The sequence below is a fragment of the Salmo trutta genome, chromosome 2 (genome assembly GCF_901001165.1).
Source record: "Salmo trutta chromosome 2, fSalTru1.1, whole genome shotgun sequence".
Lineage (NCBI taxonomy): Eukaryota > Metazoa > Chordata > Actinopteri > Salmoniformes > Salmonidae > Salmo > Salmo trutta.
In genome coordinates, this window is record NC_042958.1 from 61,056,819 (window position 1) to 61,082,207 (window position 25,389).

General features: G+C 43.1%; 1 protein-coding gene across 1 annotated transcript in view; it reads right to left on the reverse strand.

Annotated features, from left to right (window-relative positions):
* The window catches only part of si:ch211-183d21.1 (uncharacterized), a 32,923-nt gene extending 13,708 nt beyond the window's left edge, over positions 1–19,215 (reverse strand). The window contains exons 1-10 of the mRNA XM_029709825.1: positions 19,013–19,215; positions 17,274–18,168; positions 16,857–17,037; positions 16,629–16,768; positions 15,747–16,312; positions 9,885–10,158; positions 9,491–9,686; positions 8,460–8,644; positions 8,042–8,137; positions 2,406–2,555 (exon numbers count right to left, since the gene is read on the reverse strand). Of these exons, the coding sequence (XP_029565685.1) occupies positions 2,406–2,555; positions 8,042–8,137; positions 8,460–8,644; positions 9,491–9,686; positions 9,885–10,158; positions 15,747–16,312; positions 16,629–16,768; positions 16,857–17,037; positions 17,274–18,114 (2,629 nt within the window). The 5' untranslated portion in view covers positions 18,115–18,168; positions 19,013–19,215. The remainder of the gene's footprint in view (positions 1–2,405; positions 2,556–8,041; positions 8,138–8,459; positions 8,645–9,490; positions 9,687–9,884; positions 10,159–15,746; positions 16,313–16,628; positions 16,769–16,856; positions 17,038–17,273; positions 18,169–19,012) is intronic.
* Positions 19,216–25,389: the final 6,174 nt, after the last annotated feature.

Genomic DNA, 25,389 nt, shown 5'->3' on the forward strand with positions numbered 1-25,389 from the left:
GGGTGAATGTAGGTTAAACTAGATGAGAGAAGGGAGCTAGCAACGTTATCATTGTTGCAGGTAAGATATGCTAGTGAGGACAGCTTACCTCTCAGTGAGCTAGCCAAGTTGGCCTTGCCAGCGTGGGTTAATAGCTAGCCAGGAAGCTAGCTAAAACAGAGACTGAGAAGTAGAACATTTATTTCAACATGGAGCAAAAACCTTCCTACCAGTACTCAACCTCTCAACAGGGTTGGAAGTAGAGGTCGACCGATTAATCGGAATGGCCGATTATTTTTCATAAATCGGTAATCGGTATTTTTGGCCACCGATTTGCCAATTCTTTTTTTTTTACACCTTTATTTAACTAGGCAAGTCAGATTAAGAACACATTCTTATTTTCAATGACGGCCTAGGAACGGGGTTAACTGCCTTGTTCAGGGGGGATTCGGGGATTAGTTTTTGCAACCTTCCGGTTACTAGTCCAACGCTCTAACCACCTGCCTTACATTGCACTCCACGAGGAGCCTGCATGGCAAGCTGACTACCTGTTACGCGAGGGCAGCAAGAAGCCAAGGTAAGTTGCTAGCTAGCATTAAACTTATCTTATAAAAAACTATCAATCTTAACATAATCACTAGTTAACTACACATGGTTGATGATATTACTAGTTTATCTAACGTGTCCTGCGTTGCATATAATCGATGCGGTGCCTGTTAATTTATCATTGAATCATAGCCTACTTCACCCAACGGGTGTTGATTTAACAGGCGCATTTGTGAAAAAAGCACTGTCGTTGCACCAATGTACCTAACCATAAACATCAATGCCTTTCTTTAAAATCAATAAACAAGTATATATTTTTAAACCTGCATATTTAGTTAATATTGTCTGCTAACATGAAATTGTGTCACATCTCTAGCGTTCATTGCACGCAGAGTCAGGGTATATGCAACAGTTTGGGCCGCCTGGCTCGTTGCGAACTAATTTGCCAGAATTTTACATAATTATGACATAACATTGAAGGTTGGGCAATGTAACAGGATTATTTAGACTTAGGGATGCCACCCGTTAGATAAAATACGGAACGGTTCCGTATTTCACTGACAGGAAAAAAGTTTTGTTTTCGAGATTATAGTTTCCGGATTCGACCATTTTAATGACCTAAGGCTCATATTTCTGTGTGTTATTATGTTATAATTAAGTCTATGATTTGATAGAGCAGTCTGACTGAGCGACGGTAGGCAGCAGCAGGCTCGTAAGCATTCATTCAAAACAGCAGTTTCGTGCGTTTTGCCAGCAGCCCTTCGCAATGCATTGCGCTGTTTATGACTTCAAGCCTATCAACTTCCAAGATGAGGCTGGTGTAACCGATGTGAAATGGCTAGCTAGTTAGCCGGGTGCGCGCTAATAGCGTTTCAAACGTAACTCGCTCTGAGACTTGGAGCGGTTGTTCCCCTTGCTCTGCACGGGTAACGCTGCTTCGAGGGTGGCTGTTGTCGATGTGTTCCTGGTTCAAGCCCAGGTAGGAGCGAGGAGAGGGACGGAAGCTATACTGTTACACTGGCAATACTAAAGTGCCTATAAGAACATCCAATAGTCAAAGGTATATGAAATACAAATCGTATAGAGAGAAATAGTCCTATAATAACTACAACCTAAAACTTCTTACCTGGGAATATTCAAGACTCATGTTAAAAGGAACCACCAGCTTTCATATGTTCTCATGTTCTGAGCAAGGAAATTAAACGTTAGCTTTTTTACATGGCACACATTGCACTTTTACTTTTTTCTCCAACACTTTGTTTTTCCATTATTTAAACCAAATTGAACATGTTTCATTATTTATGAGGCTAAATTGATTTTATTGATGTATTATATTAAAATAAGTGTTCATTCAATATTGTTGTAATTGTCATTATTACCAAAAAACAACAAAAAAAATAACATTTTAAATAAAAATAAATGAATAAAAATAAATCAAATCGGACAATTAATCGGCATCGGCTTTTTTGGTCCTCCAATAATCGGTATCGATGTTAAAAAAATCATTATCGGCCAACCTCTAGTTGGAAGACCTACACTCGGCAGCAATATCGTTCATTGTTCACTTGTGAGCAGGTAATCAGGAAAAAAAAGGGCCCAGTCAATCTGAGGAGCGCTATAGTAGTAATGCTCTTCGTGAGGAAAAGAAGCAAGAATAACCAGAGGATGGGATGGAGTGGCTCACCTCATTTGCCACTCTACTCTCCAACAGACACTTTTGATAGGTTCTTTCAAAAGTAGGTGATCCTAATGAATCCCCACATTTAAAATATCAAATGAAATAATTGAAAGAGAACGTCCCCATTTCGGATAGTTTTCTTCCGTTTTATGCCTAGTTAACACAACCCAGGTTAGTGAATGTTGTTCAAGCGGGGGCTCACCAGTGCTCATGCGTCGGTCAGTAGCCGGGCCGTTACAGGTGTCCCCCTGGGTGGGGGAGGTCTGGAGGATGAGGGCCCTCTGGTGGTCCGACAGGGCCTGGATGTTTCCCTGCACACGCAGCCACCCGGCAGCACAGGAGAAGTTGGCCACTGACACAGACACACACACTAAAATTACTATTATAGAAAACATAAAACCAAATCCCACATCCTCAATATTGGATGACAAAAAACTGACTATTGCACAATGTTATGTGCGGGTATATCAATTAGGAAATGTATTATGAGTGTGCCCCAGTGGAGGCTCATGAGAGGAAGGGGAGGACCATCCTACTTTAACGTTATCCTTTTTAGTTAAAACGATACAATATATCCACGTGTCCAAATACCTGATTAAAACAGTTTTGCAATGACGGTCTACAGTAGTCTCAACAGCACCGTCTAGGGTAGCACCATGGTATAGCCTGAGAACAGCTATTTTCCATCCTCCTCTGGCTTCATTGACTTCAATACAAAACCTAGAGGCTGGTGCTTCTCGGCCCCTTCCATAGACCTACATGGTAATTATGACGACTCTGGATGACGTCCTCCAATCAATCAATGCTTTTGCAGTACGAACTGACATGTTGTCCATCCAATCAAAGGATCAGACAATGAACGTAGTACTATGCGATTTAAAAACTTAGTGAGTTGGTGACATTGTTGGATAGATTGAAATAGTTAAGCATATTTAGGCTATTGTTACATTCAAATTCATTGCTTCAAACTACAGGAGATGGAGGAGGTACATTATATACTGTTTTCTTGGTCTTAAAACTTTATTTCTGTGTCGAGTTAGTGCCATTTATTTAAATTTGCCCTGCTAACTTTAGTAACAAGTAGCTAGCTAGCTACCAGAGTGCAGATTTCTCTGCCAGACTGGCTAGCTAACGACAATGTAGTGGATTTTTTATTTCACCTTTATTTAACCAGGTAGGCTAGTTGAGAACAAGTTCTCATTTGCAACGGCGACCTGGCCAAGATAAAGCAAAGCAGTTCAACACATACAACAACACAGAGTTACACATGGAATAAACAAACATACAATCAATAATACAGTAGAAAAAAAACTATATACAGCATGTGCAAATGAGGTAGGATAAGAGAGGTAAGGCAATAAATAGGCCATGGTGGCGAAGTAATTACAATATAGCAATTAAAACACTGGAATGGTAGAATGTGCAGAAGATGAATGTGCAAAGGAGCAAGATAAATAAATAAATACAGTATGGGGATGATGTAGATTGGATGGGCTATTTACAGATGAGCTATGTACAGGTGCAGTGATCTGTGAGCTGCTCTGACAGCTGGTGCATAAAGCTAGTGAGGGAGGTAAGAGTCTCCAGCTTTAGTGATTTTTGCAGTTCGTTCCAGTCACTGGCAGCAGACAACTGGAAAGAGAGGCGGCCAAAGGAAGAATTGGCTTTGGCGGTGACCAGTGAGATATACCTGCTGGAGTGCGTGCTACGGGTGGGTGCTGCTATGGTGACCAGTGAGCTAAGGCGGGGCTTTACCTAGCAGAGACTTGTAGATGACCTGTTGAAGAACCCGTTTCATTTCCCACATCAAATTCAAGTTCTGGGAAAAAGTTGCGTCGATCATGTAATGGACGAAGGTCTACGTATTCAAACAGCGCAACACAACGAGAAGCTAAGATACAGAGATACTGTATTTTTGGGCACGTAAGTGTTGACCTGTAGGGGACACGTTGCTTCGTACCGCTACGTTATGGGACAAAGCAAAGGGGAATGATGAGAGGGAAACTTCAGCTAACAAGGGCAACTACAAGGAGCTTGCAGAGGTAAGTGCACGTTATGATGCTTTACTTGCTGGGCATATGAACGTTTCTACTGTATTATCTGGGATGTCAGAATCAATTCAGAATGAGTGAGATTAACAGTCAGGTTAACGCAGCACATTTTTTCGCATGGCAAATGGATGAAACCACAGACATGAGCTGTCGCTCACATTTGTTAGTTATCGTTAGGTATATGGATGATCAGGGGTTTATTCGGGAATGTTTCTTGGGTTACTTTGATGTGTCAAGTGGGTGAGATGCGCAGTCTGTTTGACTTTTCCCTCATATCAGGAGAGAGAGATCTCTGAATTGTCTTGAGTTTAACTTCATGGAGAAACTTGTTTCCCAAACTTATGTTGGCGCTGCTGTAATGGAATGTATCTGCCATTTGTATTTACAGCTAAGTCCCCTCCAATTGAAGCATTTAAGTCTGGGAAAACTCCAGGGCTGGATGGTATACCAGGAGGTATACCAAACCTTTTTTGATATTCTCAGAGGACCGTTATTAGCATGTTTTAACCACTCCTATATAAATGGTAGATTATCTGACACCCAACAAGGTCTGATTTCATGATTACTGAAACAGGATACAAGTGGTAAATATAAAGATCCTGTCCATTTAAAAAAATTGGAGGCTTCTTACACTTCAGTGTTGTGACACAAAAAGTATAGCTAAATGCTTAGCGCATTAAATTAAAAAAGCTATTGTCAAATCAAACTTTTTTTTTTTACATGGACGATACATTGGAGATAATATAAGACAAGTACTGGAAACAATAGAACACTAGAAAATATCTAGGAAACCAGGTCTGGTATTCATAGCTGACTTTGAAAAGGCCTTTGATAAAGTACGACTGGAGTTTATATACAAATGCCTGGAACACTTCAATTTTGGAGAATCTCTTATAAAATGGGTTAAAGTTCTATATAGTAACCCTAGGTGTAAAATAGTAAATAATGGCCACATCTCAGAAAGATTTAAACTGTCAAGAGGAGTAAAACAAGGTTGTCCACGATTGGCATATCTATTCATTATTGCCATCAAAATGTTTGCTGTTAAAATCAGAGCCAAAAATAAAATTAAAGGGATTAGAAATCCAGGGCTTAAAAACAAAGGTGTCATTGTATGCTGATGATTCATGTTGTTTTCTTTTAAATCCACAAATAGAATCCCTTCACACCCTCATATATGATCTAGATACTTTTCTAACATCTCTGGATTAAAACCAAATTATGATAAGTGTACTACTATATTAAGTACTGGATCACAAACATATTTATTTTACATTACCGTGTAGTTTACCAATAAAATGGTCAGACGGGTATGTGGACATACTCGGTATAGATATCCCGAAAGAAATTCTCTCACTACAATACATTTTAATAGAAAGTTAACAAAAATAGACAATATCTAGCTACCATGGAGAGGAAAATACAGTTAAAGTTGGAAGTTGACATACACCTTAGCCAAATACATTTTAAACTCAGTTTTTCACAATTCCTGACATTTAATCCGAGTAAAAATTCCCTGTTTTAGGTCAGTTAGGATTACCACTTTATTTTAAGAATGTGAAATGTCAGAATAATAATTTATTTCAGCTTTTATTTATTTCATCACATTCCCAGTGGGTCTGAAGTTTACATACACTCAATTAGTATTTGGTAGGATTGCCTTTAAATTGTTTAACTTGGGTCAAATGTTTCGGGAAGCCTTCCACAAGCTTCCCACAATAAGTTGGGTGTATTTTGTCCCATTCCTCCTGACAGAGCTGGTGTAACCGAGTCAGGTTTGTAGGCCTCCTTGCTCGCACACACTTTTTCAGTTCTGCCCACAAATGTTCTATGGGATTGAGGTCAGGGTTTTGCGATGGCCACTCCAATACCTTGACTCTGTTGTCCTTAAGCCATTTTGCCACAACTTTGGAAGTATGCTTGGGGTCATTGTCCATTTGGAAGACCCATTTGCGACCAAGCTTTAACTTCTGACTGATGTCTTGAGATGTTGCTTCAATATATCCACATAATTTTCCTACCTCATGGTGCCATCTATTTTGTGAAGTGCACCAGGCTCTCCTGCAGAAAAGCACCCCCACAACACGATGCTGCCACCCCCGTGTTTCACGGTTGGGATGGTGTTCTTCGGCTTGCAAGCCTCCCCCTTTTTCCTCCAAACATGACGATGGTCATTATGGCCAAACAGTTACATTTTTGTTTCATCAGACCAGAGGACATTTCTCCAAAAAGTACGATCTTTGTCCCCATGTCCAGTTGCAAACCGTAGTCTGTTTTTTTTATGCCGGTTTTGGAGCAGTGGCTTCTTCCTTGCTGAGCGGCCTTTCAGGTTATGTCAATATAGGACTCGTTTTACTGTGGATATAGATACTTTTGTACTGGTTTCCTCCAGCATCTTCACAAGGTCCTTTGCTGTTGTTCTGAGATTGAGTTGCACTTTTCGCACCAAAGTACGTTCATCTCTAGGAGAAAAAACACATCTCCTTCCTGAGCGGTATGATGGGTGCATGGTCCCATGGTGTTTATACCACCGTACTACTGTTTGTACACATGAACGTGGTACCTTCAGGTGTTTGGAAATTGCTCCCAAGGATGAACCAGACTTGTGGAGGTCTACCATTTTTTTTTCTGAGGTCTTGGCTGATTTCTTTTCATTTTCCCATGATGTCAAGCAAAGAGGCACTGAATTTGAAAGTAGGCCTTGAAATACATCTACAGGTACACCTCCAATTGACTCAAATGATGTCAATAAGCCAATCAGAAGCTTCTAAAACCATGAGATCGTCTTCTGGAATTTTCCAAGTTGTTTAATGGCACAGTCAACTTAGTGTATGTAAACTTCTGACCCACTGGAATTGTGATACAGTGAATTATATGTGAAATAATCTGTCTGTAAACAATTGTTGGAAAAATTACTTGTGTCATGCACAAAGTAGATGTCCTAACCAACTTGCCAAAACTATAGTTTGTTAACAAGAAAATTGTGGAGTGATAAAAACAAGTTTTAATGACTTCAACCTAAGTGTATGTAAACTTCTGACTTCAACTGTGTGTGTGTGTGTGTGTGTGTATATGGGATTGGAAATTATGCAGACAATTACATTGGAAGCAATATTAAAGCTGATCCACCCCCTAAAAAGTCAACTCCTGCTCCCAGTGTCAATTCCCTCCTGATATGAACTGAAGCCATGTCTCATTTGTCGTCTCATCCAGTGGCACAATGAATGTTTCCTCTCCAAGCACCGAGTAGCCCTGTCCATTTTCTCTCATTACTGTATATAGAGTCAATCACATACACATTGACATTACTACACCTCAACGGGATTTTAATCCTTGCTTGGACTAAATCCTTCTCATCACTTTTTGTAACCGTGTCGTGTTATTGTTCTTCGGTCTATCCCAGTCAAATCCTGTCCTGCCCTCAGTGGAAGTGTTGGAACTCTTCTCCAACACCATCCATTCATGATGAGCCTGTCCTACACAGAAGCCTCTGAACACCTCAACCCATGCCTCATTCAGTCACTGCTGTGATCTCTTCCCCACACTAAGTAGCCCTCTCATTCCCCATAAAATGTCTATTAAATGTTTTAGGTTAAAATTAAAATAAATTTGTCTTTGACAATTTTTTTCAAAAGACACTTTGTCCTCTTTGTGCATTCTGCGCCTATACCATGGGTCTGCCATCCAAACATTTTCACGTCACCAGCCTCCACTGGTGTGCCCTTGTGTGCAACTGTGTGTGTGTGTGTGTTTGTTGTCTCTGTAATGCAGGAGTGTTGTGTCTCACCCTGCAGGTAGAGGGCAGAGATACCACAGTGACATCTTTCTTCCAGGTAGCCAGCCACATCCATCTCACTGTGACCCTGCACCAGCCCACTGCAGTCTGACACAGAAAGAGAGCAACAGATAGAGAAAGAAGGAAAGAGTGAGCGTTAGTATGGTTAAGGACGGTACATAAGCCATTAGAGATACTAATGAGTTGAGACCACTTGATTGAACATTATATTATGTATTACGCACTTAAAAATACAACACCTCGAATACACTATGTCAGACAAATTGTCTAGTCATGCAGCAGACAGAATTATTCCTCTAATCATTCCGGAAATGTGTGCTACTAGCGTCAATTTCTATTTACACTTCCCTTTTCTTAAAATACTCATAAAAATCCCCATTTCCCAAGAAATATGGATGACATGGCTTACTTCCTGGGTGCTCCTGCCAATCACCGGAGAGGGGCGCCAAGCATAGGTCGATGTCGCTGGAGAAGGCGGGGCTGGGGCAGATGTTGGTCAAGCGTGGGGTGGGGGAGGAGCTGGTCCAGGAGGAAGGGCTTCTCGCCTCACAGCAGGAGCAACGGCTGAGAGACACAGGACCTTCCTCCACTGACCTGTAGCGTACACAGAGATGCGCGTGCACACACATGCAAGGTATATTTATTGACATTAAGGCCTAGATTCAATCAGATCGATGTTAACTGGCGATAGTAGACACCCACATAGCTGATGTTTGAGGTGTCTGAGGAACTGTGTTTGAGCTGTCAAATCGGTGAGCAGCTGCTCTTGTGATCATTGTCACGAAGCCATACCTGTCCCACTCGCGTTTGAAGTTCAGAACGAGAAAGCGTAGCCTATATAGAAATAGGGCCGGGACGATACCAGTATCACTGGAAACCAGCCCTCATGTTGGAAACAAACATCATTATGTTGTCATCCAGTCACCTTTCATTTATTTTCCAAGCTATACAACACAATATTTTACATACAGCAAGTTTATAAAGGACCAAAGAGTATAGTCTGCTTCTTGTTTTCATTTTTGCCATGGAAAGAATATTGCGATCCTGGCATCGTCTTAGAAATAATAATGCTCAAATTGAAAATCCTTAAAGAAAAAAAATTCAGAGAATTTCTATCAGCCTAATTGTGGTGTAGATTACATCTCACATTCCATTGTTTGAACTTGTAAACAAGCTGCATGGGATTTCTCTTAATCCGACTCGGTGCAGTCAATGGAAATGTCCGGTTTAGATATCATTGTGGCAGCCGCTTGTGGATTTGACAGCTTTCTAATGCATTTCCACCTCTGACACTGTCAAAACATCAGCTATGCAAATGTCAGCTAAAGCGGATCGGACTGAACCGGTCCCTAAGAAAAGACTGTCTAGCTTCACTTGATCTATATACCTTGATGAAGAGTTTTATTCTCAGCAGTAAAAACAAGTGAATTTCATTCCTACCTGAGTACAGGCATCACCTGCTGCCCTCTGGTGGCTGAGAGTTTAATGAGAAGTCTCAGGTCATTACTGAACACTAGGGTGTCTCGGAGAGTGCTGTTGGTTAGGGTTGTACCAGCTCTACACACAGTGACTGTGTCAGAACACAGCACTACGGCGCCATTGGCCGGAATTGTGGCCCCCTCGGGAAACACCTGGTCTGTGAGAGAGATAGTGGAGAGATTATAGACCAGGTGAGGGAGGGAACGTGTGAGAGAAATATACACTTTTTGTTTTATTTGTTCCGTTTATCTTTCCAGGTTACTGTTTATTAGGGCAACAAAACGTTTCAAAATGTTGTGCAAATAGTCCCTCCCCGCTTCACACCATTTTTTAGTGAACATCACCCTGCTCTCACCTGCTCCGGTGACGTTCCCGATGAGGTAGAAGCCGTTGTGGTCGGTGATACTGGTCAGGGGTAGGGCCATGGTCGTACCGGTGCGATTCTCTTCAAACACTGTCAGGACCAGGCCCTGTAGAGAGGTCAGGGGCGGTCCTAGCAGCTCCACAAACCCCCTCTGCCGGCTGTGGTTGGTCCAGCGAGCACCGCCCACCTCACTGATGACCACGCCCTCAGGGGGAGGGGGTGGACGGGGACAAGAGTTCTCCCTCAGAGGTGTGGGTGGGGCCACCTGAAGAACAATAGAATTGATAGGCGTTCAATGGTACAATAGCTTGCCAATTGAACAGGTGCCATGGCTATCTAATAGACAGACTGGGGCAACGTCCCAAATATCTTCTTTCTAGTACACAGGAAGATGCCAGATAAGTAAATGCTTTCTTTCTAGTTACGCAATAGCCAAACAACGAGCAAAATACAACTGGTTAGAGCAGGGTTGTGCCGATGTTGGATACTCAGATTTACTCGTGATCGGAAAACCCCGAAGTGTGGTTCAAATGCCGGTAAAGCCTATACCACAAGTACACATCACTGCACTATCACTCAGAGTGCATCTCAGAGCACATCGTTATGTTCCTTCACACACATTGTTAAACGACCCGACATACGAAAAGGCACATGATTTACTTACTTAGTCCAATTATCAACGACGGCTAATAAATAGCCTAATGCATGGCTGGCTTCTACTGTCTGCATTTATTCCAGACACAGATTTAGAGATGAAGCTGGGCTAATTTGCTTGCCCCGTATGTTGTTTCACTTTTGAGAGAAGCAAAACTTCTTATGCCACAACATTTGATCAATCAAAATAAAAACAAACAATCTACATTTGTCATTTTACTTTCTAATGATCTGACGCTCGGTAAAATTGCCTGGGTGAGAAGAAATAATAATAGCAAGCCAGCATGCAGTGGCTTGGACCACGACAGATGACGTCAGCAACGGACAGAAAAAGAAGGCCTACTAAACAACCCCTAGTAGACAGACTAAAACCACCATATAGCCTGAGCAAAGTCGACAGGAAATAACTAGATTGAACTACACGACTAGCTACGGATTCTGATTTATACACAATGTTAAAGAGAAGGGGAGACTTGTGCCCTAAGACGACTGACTGTGTGAGTGTCTGTCCGGGGAAAATGAGAGCCGAGGGAGAGCGGCTTGTTCTAATCCAATCGTTGCGGCAGGCTCAACTGATACCCCGCCACGTTTCTTTACAGACAGAAGAACTAGCCAATAGCTGTTTGGAGCACACAGCACTTCACACTGTTTGAGGGAGAGAGAGATGCGTGCTGGCAGCTGGAAATTTCTTTTTTTCCCCCAATCACGGATAATTACAAAAATACCCGAGTCATATTCGTATTTGGGAAATTCTCCATATCCGTTACAATACTTGTTTTGTCCGAGTACTCGGCATAAGCATTTTGCTGCACTTGCAATAACATCTGCTAACCATGTGTATATGAACAATACATTTGATTTATAGTTGTTCCATTCCAATAAGTTAACAAAAAATTGGAAGAGAGATATATTTTATAGTGAAAAGACCAAGTATCCTTGAGGACAAAGGGCATGGCATATTATGGTTGTTTTAGCAAAAATATAAAATGCAACAGTTTCAAATACTTTACTGAGTTAAGGTTCATATAAGGAAATCAGACAATTGAAATGAATTCTTTAGGCCCTAACCTATAGATTTCACGACTGGGAATACAGATATGCATCGGTTGGTACCTTTAAAAAAAAAAAGATGGTGAGCCACACCCCTATCTGGTGTGACCACCATTTGCCTCATGCAGCTCAACATATCTCCTTTGCATAGAGTTGATCAGGCTGTTTATTGTGGCCTGTGGAATGTTGTCCCACTCCTCTTCAATGGCTGTGCGAAGTTGCTGGATATTGGCGGGAACTGGAACACGCGATCTCGTACACGTCGATCCAGAGAATCCCAAACATGCTCAATGGGTGATATGTCTGGTGAGTATGCAGTCCATGGAAGAACAGGGACATTTTAAGCTTCCATGAATCGTGCAGAGATCCTTGCATCATGGGGTTGTGCATTATCATGCTGAAGCGGCAGATGAATGGCACGACAATGGGCCTCAGAATCTCGTCACGGTATCTCTCTGCATTCAAATTGCCATCGATAAAATGCAAATGTCTTGGTTGTCCATAGCTTATGCCTGCCCATACCATAACCCCACTACCACCATGGGGCACTCTGCTCACAACGTTGACATAAGAAAACCACTCGCCCCTACAACGCCATACACGTGGCCTGCGGTTGGAAGTACAGCCAAATTCTCTGAAACGATGTCGGAGGCGACATATGGTAGAGAAATTAACTAATTCTATTATATGGCAACAGCTCTGGTGGACATTACTGCAGTCAGCATGTGAATTGCACTCTCCCTCAAAACTTGAGACATCTGTGGCATTGTGTTGTGTGACAAAACTGCACAATTTAGAGTGGCCTTTTATTGTCCCCAGCACAAGGTGCACCTATGTAATGATTAGGGTTGCAAAGGGTCGGAAACTTTCCGGTAAATTTCAGTTAATTTTCCGTAAATTTTCCATGGGAAGTTAAGCCCGGGAATTTGAGGAACTCTGCTTAAATTCAACAAAAAAGTTATCTTATAACAGTGACCCTTTTTTGTGGGATACACATAAGGCAATTCTAGGTCTTGTGGCATATTTTGGTTAAACTATCCCCCAATTCAATGGAATTGCAACCCTCTGCAGGCACAGTGCATTCTTCCATCACATGTACAGATGATTCTCAAGATCTTGCACACTAATGAGACGCTATTGAGCCCACACTACTACACTGTCTGAGCCAAGGACTACATGCTATCTAGTAAGTTTGGATTACAATACTGGGTGGGGTGAATATATTTTATGTGACATACATGATTTTTTGTTAACTAGTAAATTGTAGCCTACAGCAATGTGTGTTTAAATCATTTCTAACTTGTTAACAGTTTCTGCTAGTTAGTTTTTGCTACCATGTGGGTTTTAGCTTGCTTGAGCCTAAGGAGTGTTAATTCACCTTTTTCCATACATGTTTCATTTAAAAACATTTATCTTACAAAGGAGTTGTTTAATCTAACTGCTTAACAATTTATATGTACATGGAATTGTATTTGTTTTTTTTAACTCATTTTTTATCATCTTTACAGGAAAATGCCACAGGCACTATCTGTTGTGTGGAGACATTTACCAGCAGCTAATGTGAAGGAAAAGCTGTTTACATTTGCAAATACTGTGCCAAATCATATGTGAAGAATGCAACAAAGATGCCGAATCATCTGGCCAAGTGCATAAAGTTCCCTCAGCACTCACAACAAGCAACCTCTGACAAAAGTCCTTCTACTTCTATTTGAGCTGAAAATGATGAATCAGACACCTTATCGATAGCAGCAGCGCATGGTCCTCCTGAATCAGAAGTTTTTTTGACTCAATGGAGGAACGTAGTCAGAGAAATGCTGATGAATGTCTTGCTCGAGCTGTGTATGCAACTGGTTCACATCTGATGCTCACAGGCAATGTGTATTGGAAGACATTTCTGAATGTTCTTCGCCCAGCATACACTCCTCCAACCAGACATGCTTTATCTACTCATTTGCTGGATGCAGAGTTCAACAGAGTTCAAGTGAAAGTCAAGCAAATCATAGAGAAAGTAGACTGATGGGTGGTCGAATGTTCGTGGGCAAGGAATAATTAACTACATCATCTCCACCCCTCAACCAGTATTCTACAAGAGCACAGACACAAGGGACAACAGACACACCGGTCTCTACATTGAAGATGAGCTGAAGGCAGTCAAAAATGACCTTGGACCACAGAAGGTATTTGCACTGGTGACAGACAATGCTGCGAACATGAAGGCTGCTTGGTCCTTCCCTAACATCACACCCAGAGGCTGTGCTGCTCATGCATTGAATCGGCTCCTCAAGAACATCATGGCACTGAAAACAATGGATATACCCTACTAGAGAGCCAAGGAAATTGTTAGGTATGTGAAGGGTCATCAAGTTATAGCAGCAATCTACCTCACAAAGCAAAGTGAGAAGAATAAGAGCACCACATTGAACCTGCCCAGCAATAGTCTCCAGTCTCCTGGAGGGGAAGGAGTCTCTCCAAGAAATGGCCATATCACAGTCTGCTGATATGGCCAGCCCAATCAAGAGGATCCTCCTGGATGATGTATTTTGGGAGAGAGTGGTAAGCAGACTGAAACTCCTGAAACCTATAGCAGTAGCCATTGCACGGATTGAGGGAGACAATGCCATCCTGTCTGATGTTTAGACTCGGCTTGTAATGTAAGAAAATAAATCCGTACTGCCCTGCCCACTTCACTGTTGCTCCAAGCAGAGGAAACTGCAGTTCTGAAATACATCAAAAAGCGTGAAGACTTCTGCCTGAAGCCCATACACACCGCAGCGTACATGTTGGACCTCAAGTATGCTGGCAAGAGCATCCTGTCTGGTGCGGAGATCAACAAAGCCTATAGTGTCATCACTACCGTGTCTCGCCACCTTGGCCTGGTTGAGGGCAAGGTTCTTGGCAGTCTGGCGAAGTACACTTCCAAGCAAGGGCTTTGGGATGGAGGTGCAGTATGGCAGTCGTGCCAACATATCTCATCAGTCACCTGGTGGAATGGACTTTGTGGATCTGAGGCTCTTTCCCCTGTTGCCTCCATCATCCTCTAAATCCCACCAACATCAGCCACCTCAGAGCGAAACTGGTCCTTGTTTGGGAACACACACCAAAGTACGCAACAGGCTGACCAATACAAGGGTTGAAAAACTGGTTGCCATCTGGGCAAATATGAGGCTTTTTGAGCATGACCACGAGCTAACCTCAACAAGGTTGGAAAGTGACAGTGAAGATGAGGCCTCAGAGTCTGATGTTCAAGAGGTGGACATTGAGGAGGTCCAGGGAGAAGACATGGAAGCCAGAGAGGAAGACAACCAAAGCTTTAGTTTCTAGACTATCATTTTACAGATGTATGTTGAAAACGTTTTTGGGAGATGCGATGGATCATTGGGGATCATTCAATATTCCCTTTCATTTGTTGTTCAGTGAAATCATCCCATGTGAAGAGTCAACTCATTTAATTAAAGTTAAATTCGTAACTAAATGTTTTTTTTAATTTATATTGGAAGGATTTAATCATTTGTAATTAGGTCTACTTATGATAAGGTAAAGGGTTTACGTTTCTGTCTCCATATGCACTCACTGTATATAGACTTTTTGTTTTCTTTTGTTCTACTGTATTATTGACTGTATGTTTTGTTTATTCCATGTGCAACTCTGTGTTGTTATATGTGTCTATTTGCTATGCTTTATCTTGGCCAGATCGCAGTTGCAAATGAGAACTTGTTCTCAACTAGCCTACCTGGTTAAATAAAGGTGAAATAAAAAATAAATAAATATTACATCTACATTTAATTGGTATTAATATTAATTTGCATATATTCCCACAGAAAGTTTCCACCTCTGAATATTCCCCAAAATGTGCAACCCTAGTAATGATCATATTGTTTAATCAGCTTCTTTATATGCCACACCTGTCAGCTGGATGGATTATATTGGCAAAGGAGAAATTATCACTAACAGGGATGCAAACAAATTTGCACACACAATTTGATAGAAATACGTTTTTTGTGCGTATGGAAAATGTCTGGGATCTTTTTCAGCTCATGAAACATGGGACCAACACTTTACATGTTGTGTCTATATTTTTGTTCAGTGTACCATAGCTAAGGGACTCTGGAAAATAGCCTCTGCTGATGTAATACAGGAAGGGGTCCTCACCACGAAAGCAGACTGGTCGGCGGGCAGGAGGCCGTTACAGCGGCTCAAGGCCTCGTCTCCGGGCTGCACTTCTGAGTCCTCCAGCAGGGGGAGCTGTCCTGGGGTCAACGCGTCGCTCAGCTCCTGGGTGTCCTTGTCTGAGCCTCTCAGCCGGTACACCACCGCGTCTAGCAACCCCTGGGTGGGGATCCCTGTCTGAAAGGCAGAGGGCGGGCCGAAGGGGCTGCGGTACAGGGCCACTGCGTCCGGTCCGTTCTGGATGGTGTTGGGTGGCAGGCGGATCGAGGGGGCCGGGACCAGCCTATCACTGCCCACCAGGAAGTAGCCTTGGGCAGTGGTGAAGTGGCCTGTGAGGCTGATCTCGCGGTAGGGCTTGCTGTTGTGTCCGCTGAACAGGAGGAGCCACACGGCCTGCAGAGAGACGCGGCGGCCCGACGGGTGCCACAGCTCGATGAACTCGCCATCCTCGGCTGAGCCCGGGTTGTCAGCATTTACCTCGCTGATCAGAAAGTCTCCCCGACCCCAGGGAGGGAGGTGAGGGGGCACTTCCGTACCCCCAGGGACCACTGAAGAGCGGAAAAAGGAGATTTACCAAATAGCAACAGGTCAAAACTCAATATAATTTATCCAAATAGTAGCGTCTCTTCAATTTGGTAACTATTTACATTAAATTGCTCTTATACCCGTGTTTGTAAACACATTGTTAGATAGCAATTCTATTCTATTCAATGTATGTTCATTATCCTAAATGTTTATTGAATTTAATTGGCTATGATTGATTAGAAGCTAATCGATTTGCCTATATGCACTAATGTGTATCACCAATCGAAAGCATCCCCAATGTAAAGGTGTCAATGTGATAGAGAAATATGTAACACTCACCAGTGGCGTGAGGGCAGATCTTTGGCCATGGGCACTGGTTGGGCTGTCCGGGGGTTTGTGGCGCTTCCCAGAATACAACAGGGTCTCTGGTCCAACTGGCCACACCACAGCGACTGAGGTAGAGGCCTCCTTCCCCAAACCTGAGAAAGACCAGCAAGGTTAGTACTTCAGCCTAAGACAGATAAATAGATGGATGGGTGGCTGGATGAGTATGGATGGGTGGATTACCTGGCGCTGAGCTGATAGGGCTGTCTGCCTGGTATAAGGGTCTCTGTGAGGTTGGCGCTGGGTTGGTTTCCTGGTCCAGCGAACACAAAGGCATCTAGGGGCTGCGTCTGGCTCAGGGGGCTGCCTACAGGGAAGTCAGAGGCCTTGCCACTGTACAACGCCACTGCCCCCGACTCATCTCCTGATGTATAACATAGTAGAACTTAATCACTCAACATAGCTTTCACACCAACAAACACGGCACTTTTCATACACAGGATGTGAAACAATTTGCGTAGATATAATTTCACACACAAAATACACAGGTCCAGCTCCTCGACTCATAGAAATCTCTGCAAGACCTCCCAATGAAGAGATATGAAGCTTTTCTCAGCCCTGAAGACCAGTAGGAGCTCCTCCAGGTACAGGTTCACTGACCTTTCATGTTGTTCTTGTCGATGGTGATGGAGATCAGGCCTTCCCTGGAGGTGTGCACGTCGACACTCTCGCTGACCGTGTCTGTCCGCCCGTCCAGCACCAGCAGCACCAGAGGCCCTGCAGCCTGGGACTCGCTTAGCTCCACAAACCCGTCCACCTGCCCCCCTCCCAGCTTCAGCTCGCTGATACGCGTGGTGGCAGTGCTGGGATCAGGGGGGATGCAGCGGTTGCGTTGGCCAGGTGATGGCAGGTCCACCTGGAAGCCCCAGCTTTCCCCAGAGATCAGGCACCTTTCGATGGACTCGTCCCCCTCGTGGGCCCCCTCGTCCTCCACGAAGGCCGACTCCCCAGGGGTCAACGTCTCAGCCAGGACCTCTGCGCCCCCGGACCGCCGCGTCATGTACACGATGGCATCCACCAGCCCCACGGCTGTGGCGTTCATCTTCTCCCCGTAGCGTGCCGCAGACGTGTGGTAGAGTGCGATGGCATCTGGGCCATTCTGGACGGTGTTGGGTGGGAGGGGGATGGCCGGTTTTGGCTGCATGTCCACCGAGCCAATCAGGAAGAAGCCCCGGTCATCTGTGGTGTGGCCCTTCAGGTCCAGTACTTTGTAGGCTATGTTGCCGTTTCCATTGTAGAACACCAGGGTGTAGCCTTCCAGTGAGGCCCTCTGGCCACTGGTGTGGTAGAGCTCAACAAACTCAGTGGTGTCCAGTTTGGGGTTGTCTGCGTTGACTTCACTGATGATGAGGCAGGGATCTCCCCAGACTGACGCAACCAGACACACAGACAGGCAGACAGCGTATGTTGCAACCAGGTGAAGGGCCAGTCTTACCATCATGGTTAACTACTTCCCCAAAAATGTCAGCGCTAAAATGCATTAAGGGTTGAAAGTCTGAAAGATGAAGAAAATTAAGAAGAAACTTTTGAGGCACAAAAACAACAATTATTGACTAGAAATCACAGAAGGTGAAATGATGTTGTGGTGAGGCTATCATAACGGTCTTCACCACCCAGACAAGGGGCAAACTCAAAACTACATTACTGTTTATCGGTTTTTACAAAAATAGAGAGTGCATGTTGCAATCTAGGCTAGTAGTATCTGATTATTGATTCGCCAAAAACAGGAAAATGATCGATAATGTATGTCTCTTATGAGTTACAGTGTGGGCAAATCCTGCATTTCTTGGAAAGCACATGTAGACTAGGATACATTTATTTCATCCAAAATAATTTAGGCCGTGGCTGCGGATTAATGCAAAAATTGGTCAACTGTGATTTGTATTTTATTTTTTTCTCACTAGTACTAGGATGATGTTTTATAGCTTCCTGGACCTTGAATTAACCAAATCGTAGCTGTAATCTTCGGTAGACAACGTTAAAATTAAAATGTGCGTAAGTCAATTTTCGATCGTTTCTTACCAAACGGTAGACCAGGGAATCACAACGACAGTGAATATTGGCTCGAGCACCATAGCGCATAGAAAACGAAGAAAGTTGCCTGCTAATTTTTTTTTTTTTTAAATGCTTAACTAGGCTAACTATACGTGCTCTGTAGCTATAGCGTGTAAATATTGGAACGGAATATCTTCAGTTAAAACCCCATTCAAGACCACAACTTGTTGCATAGAAGACGATATTCAAGTCACGGCTATTGCTATCTCAGCGACGAAACGGTTGTCATTCGAGTTCAGCAGTGCCACACAGGGTTAGGGTTACAAAGTAGCGACGTGACTTACTGTATTTCAGTGTCCCCGTCCACGACGAAGGGAGTATTGAAACAATGTTTACAATCCAACAGATCAGCTTTTTTTTGTTTATTCCGAGAGAGATATTGGTAAACTTTGTTTCAATCTCTGCAGCTCCCAGCGTCGTCTGTCCACATTGACAAAGCACTTTCTCCCCCCTCTCGCGTGCGTGGGCGTTGGGAGGGGGGATGATCCTTGGGTATCCTTCTCGTGCTGCGTAACATTCCAGACCATTCAAATTCAGCTCTGTGGTCTGCCTGTGTTTTACAACAACAAAAATGATATTTTGGCCTTATGTTTAGAAAAGTGATTTTATTCGATTTGGCGTGTTTACATTTTTATTAAAGGAGGCAAGGTGGGACTTTTTAAATATTTTAGGGGAATGTTGACCTACACTTTGATTTATATGGCCTGTAGGCCCCTGAGAATCCACAAGGACTGCGCAACACCTTGGCCACCCGAGCACCAGCAACCTCATCTAATATGTTCTTGGTTAACGAGCATGAAGAAAAATATGAATCACATTTTTAAGATTCACAAGTGTCTCTAAATGTAGGGCCAAGTCTACCAGTGACTTTCCACATGTGCCATTTTACATTGTAGTTTGGACATTAGAAGTTACTTTATTTTATTCAAATCAAATCAGTTGTATTTGTCACATGCACTGAATACAACAGGTATATAATATTGTCTGAACAACCGAAGTCTAGTCGTATATCTGCGCTGAATAATTTTTCCTATTGAGGTTTTGAAAACGGCTGACTTCAAGAGCGAATGCATCCAAAAGCAACTTCTCGTTTTGAAAATGTAATATGTGGCATTGATATGAGTAAGAAACATGTATTCTACTGTCAAAATTGACTACAGTGTAAATATGATAATTTTGGTCATAAAGTCGGTCTCATCCAAAACGGAGATTTGCAAAATAATACGAAAACAAGGTGTCACAGAATGAAGGGTATTGTACGTTTTCCCGTGGGTTGGGTTTATAGAATTCTTCCCTCATGCCCACAGCTGGCAGCACCCAAGTAATCTTATATTCTGAGCACAGATGCAAATGACCATTCTGATCATAATACCCATGGTAAATTTGGTGTGACATATGAAATCCCTATGGGCTAGTTAGGGACCATCAGTAAATTACACAATATACATGGGATACTTTTTAAAAGGTCAATAGCTCCAAATTTCAATGATTTCAAAACCTCGAACCAACTATACATTGAGGCAACTAAAAGATGTGCAACATGAAAATATTGTCCCATTTTCATTGTGTAATTTATTGATTGGGTTATTTTTCATAAAACCCTGGCAAGAGTGGCTAAAAGGGTGTTTAGGGTCCCCAGTGGTTCTGCAAGTGTAGAGAGAATATTTTCCGCTGCTGTCCTGCTTTCCTGCTTTCCGGTGTTTATATGCTGTTTAATATGACATGTAGCCTATTTGAAATGATGAGCAATGCTTACATTCACCTTTTCATGTTTATTAAAATACTTTTCATTCAAATCATATGGTTTGGTTTCAATACTTCAAAACCAAATGGTAGGTCCAGGTAGTAACACAAATAGAGGGAATTTGGAGGCAGTTTTTTCCCCTGTGAGCACAGAGCGGTTTATGAAATGCTAATTTAAAAATGAATGGTGAAAAAATGATTGGAACCATTTTGCTGTTTGACCACCTTGTTTTATGGGTATTATGACACCTCTTCTGTGGGGCTCTATGGCTGCTATTTCTTAATAAACCAAGTCTCAAACAAAGCCAAATCAGGAAATGCAGTCAGCCTTTAAAGGGAACTGAACTTCCTGATTTAGCCTTGGTTTCAACTCCTCATTAGGAAATGGGGAAAAGCTATAAGGGCATGCCTCACACCCAAACCGATATTTCATTTCATAATCATTTTGGGGGGATTAAAGTTAGGTTAAGGTTTTGGTGAAGGTCAGGGTCAGTTTTAGGTTTTTGCTAGGTTTTAGTTTTTTTGGCAGGTTTTGAGATAAAAGCAAAACTGTTAAGTTACCCTTCATTCAGCAAAATACATATTTTTTCCCTAATTATCTTGCAAATCTCAATTTTGGATGAGACTGACTTTATGACCAACATGATCATATTTACACTTTGTAGTACATTTTGACACTAGAATAAACGTTTGACTAATATCGATCCCACATAGGCCATTTTCTAAGAGAAGTTGTTTGGTTTCAGATTCTCTTGAAATATGATCCAGTGACCAGAGAAATGAGGAACCTGTGGTCAAATTGTGTCTTCTTTGGGGTTTTAAATTATCTCTCCCTTTAGTACACATCAAACCCCAAAATAATTAATTCACATTTCCAATTTTTTAAAGGTACCCTTTCTCCAATATGAGCTAGGATATTTGGTTGCAAGATGTCCATTTACAAAGGGTATATCAACTGTTAAGTACTTGCTGTTCCCTACAAGGCTGGGTCTCTTCATCCTGGGTCTTGGTTAATGATCTTGGATTGGACTGTGGTATAGCCCTTTTCTCAAATGAACACATCTGTAACACAAACAGCAGAGTTTGTTGTCCTCCCATAATACCAAGATGTGTAAAGATATGTACAACATGTTAAATTCACTTCAGACATATAGATCTGCAATATGTTGTGTGTACACCTATAGGGATAGGGAAATTAACCTGCTTTGGTATGTGAAAGGGTTAAACAAATTAGGTATGAAGCTATGTTCAAAACAAGAATAAAACAAAATACTTTCTAACAATTTACACAGTATGAGCCCAAACTCCATGCACTTGTGTTTTTGGGCTAAGACTTTGATTACTATCACCTTTATCCCCTGAGCTACTCTACTTGGAACAACCAATCAGCTCACTGGAACAATTAATGCAGTTTAGAATGAAATAACCGAAAACTAGTCCATGACAATGTTTTTGTCACGTCATTACATTGTATTTCATTTTAAAACCTCAAGATGGCCCTATATGCACAGTCCTGATGCAGTAGCATAACAGACCGGATGGTCTCAAGGCATTCAGGGCATGTGTAATGTGTTAAAGAAATACCAATTATTTTTGAAAGCCTTTGGGTTCAAACATTGCAACTGAAAAATGTATTGCCTTATAAAGGATTATAATACTTTATTACCAGTTAATTCCTTATGTTCTCTTTGTGGCTTATTACATGTATCTTGTGCATACATTTAAATATGCGTTTTGTAGGCATAAGTGTTCACCTTAACCCTGGTAGGTTTGAAACATTATCTGTTGTAGCCTGATATATCAAAGGCTTATTTCAAAGTCTTCCCCTTTGGTGTAAAAAAAAAGAAAGAAAAGGTTTTCAGAGTCATTTTCCAGACAAAAAAATACATGTAGGCCAGACACACTGACACTCATTCTGGTCGTAGTTTACCTCAGGGATGGCCTCTGCAAAATGAAAATGTTATTTATCGTCTGCTACCAGTGTTGGAAGCCGTAAGCGTCAGTGGGCTTGTTAATGATCCAGGCTGTATCACAACCAGCTGTGATTGGTCCCATAGGGCGGTGCACAATTGGCCCAGCGTCGTCTGAGTTTGTCCGGTGTAGAACGTCATTGTAAATAAGAATATGTTCTAAACTGACTTGCCTAGTTAAATAAAGGTTATATTTAAAATCACTTTCTGTAGAATTGTGCAACATGTATGTCATTACTCTCAATGGGATTTACATGTGTTACATGAGTGATTTGTTGGCTTTGCTTTCCCCAATACACTCAACAACAATGAAGTCTCCACTTTTTGGAGCAGAAGATGAGGATGCTAGTTACAGTAAATCAAAAGAGGGGGCTCATGGGTAGGTGTCAGTAAGAGGGTGACATTAATTGGAGAGAGAGAGAAAGGCAGAGAGAGGGAGAGCAAGAGGTTGTCCAGATTGTTTTCACACTCTTGCCTTGACCACCAGAAGACAAAGAGAACGAGAACAGTTATGAGCTGAAAAACAGTATGCCAGTGCAAGGGTGGACAGTAGCAGGTGACCCAACCCTGGTTTGTAGCTACTATGATTTACCATTATAGTCAATTTAATTGCAGTAACTCTGTTACTGATTAGTAGGTAATTCTGTTACGGATTTGGTAACAAAATTCGTTTATCACTTAATTTAAACAAAATTGATATTAATACAAACACTGCACCTAATTGGTAGGTCTATCTTTACTTGATACTTCTGTGAACTTTCATTATCTTCCCTCCTCTTTAGTGTAACGGTTGTCGTCGGGAATAGAGGACCAAAACGCAGCAGGAATGTGGATGTTCATCTTGTATTTATTTTAAAATAAAGAGAACACCAAAATAACAAAAAAACTAAGCATTCACAAACAACAAAACAGTCTTGTCAGGCTCACACAGGCAAAACAAGAAACAATCTCCCACAACACCAAACCAAACAATTACCCATATATAGGACACTCAGAGGCAACGAGAAAGCACCTGCCTCCAATTGAGAGTCCAACCCCCCATTAACCTACACATAGAAATACCACAAACCAGAAAGAACATAGAAATACAAAACATAGAACATAGACCAAAACCCGGAAATAATAAATCAAACACCCTACTACATAAATCACCACCCCGAACCACAAACAAAATACCCTCTGCCACGTCCTGACCAAACTACAATAACAAATAACCCTTATACTGGTCAGGACATGACAGTACCCCCCCCCCCCCAAATGTGCAGACCCCGGATGCACCTCATAAAAAAAAAATATTAAAAAAAATCCCCCTAAACTAAAGGGAGGGAAGGGAGGGTGGCTGCCGTCACTTGTGCTACACCCCCCTCGCCAACCCACCTATACAGGAGGTGGTTCTGGCTCCGGCCTACTGTCCTCCAGAATGCAGACAGACTTGCTCAGTTTCGGGCAGTAGGCAGACTCCCATCGTTCCGGATCGTAGGCAGACCTCTTCCGTTCCACACTGTAGGCAGACTCATTTGATACACAGTTAATCATATTTAGTTCCGGATTGTCAACAGACTTACTCTGTTCCGGGTCATAGGCAGACTCACCTGGTTCCGGGTCGCAGGCACACTGGTGCCGGATACTCTGGACTGCACACTGGTGCCGGATACTCTGGACTGCACACTGGTGCCGGATACTCTGGACTGCACACTGGTGCCGAACTCTCGAGGCTGGGCTGACGCACTGGAAGCCTGATGCGTGGTACTGGATGTGCCAGTCTGGGGACACGCACCTCAGGGCTAGTGCGGGGAGCGGGAACAGGCAGAGTCGGACTGGGTTGACGCACTGGAAGCCTGATGCGTGGTGCTGGTACTGGAGGTATCAGCCTGGGAACACGCACCTCAGGACTAGTGCGGGGAGCGGGAACAGGACGAGTTGGACTGGGCTGATGCACTGGAAGCCTGATGCGTGGTGCTGGTACTGGAGGTATCAGCTTGGGAACACGCACCTCAGGGCTAGTGCGGGGAGCGGGAACAGGCCGAGTCGGACTGGAAGCCTGATGCGTGGTGTTGGTACTGGAGGTATCAGCCTGGGAACATGCACCTCAGGGCTAGTGCGGGGAGCGGGAACAGGCCGAGTCGGACTGGGTTAACGCACTGGAAGCCTGATGCGTGGTGCTGGTACTGGAGGTATCAGCCTGGGAACACGCACCTCAGGGCTAGTGCGGGGAGCGGGAACAGGACGAGTCGGACTGGGCTGATGCACTGGACCGTAGAGGCGTACTGGCGGTCTCAAGCGCAGAACTGGCATCGCTCATACTGGCTGGATGCCCACTTCCCCCTGGCAAATGCGGGGCGCTGGTATTGCGCATACCGGCCTAAAAATACTTGGCCTCGCCACAGTACCCATTACCCCGAAGCACGGGACCTGTCCAGTCACTGGTTGCCCAAAAAAGGTATGGGGATTTGGCCTGGGGCTCAATCCTCACCCAGCCAAACTACCCGTGTATCCCCCCAAAAAAATTATTGGGGCTGCCTCTCGGGCTTAAACGCCAGTCGTGTTCCCTGTCATCGCTCCACTTCCTCCATGGACCTTCTCCGGCCATAATCTCCTCCCACGTCCACTTCTCACGATCATCCATATCAAAGTCCATTTTCTCAGCGTTCCTCCGTTGCTCCTTATTTGGTGGGAGATTCTGTAACGGTTATCGTCGGGAATAGAGGACCAAAACACAGCAGGAATGTGGATGCTCATCTTGTATTTATTTTAAAATAAAGAGAACACCAAAATAACCAAAAACGAAGCATTCACAAACAACAAAACCGTCTTGTCATGCTCACACAGGCAAAACAAGAAACAATCTCCCACAACACCAAACCAAACAATTACCCATATATAGGACTCTCAATCAGAGGCAACGAGAAAGCACCGGCCTCCAATTGAGAGTCCAACCCCCCATTAAC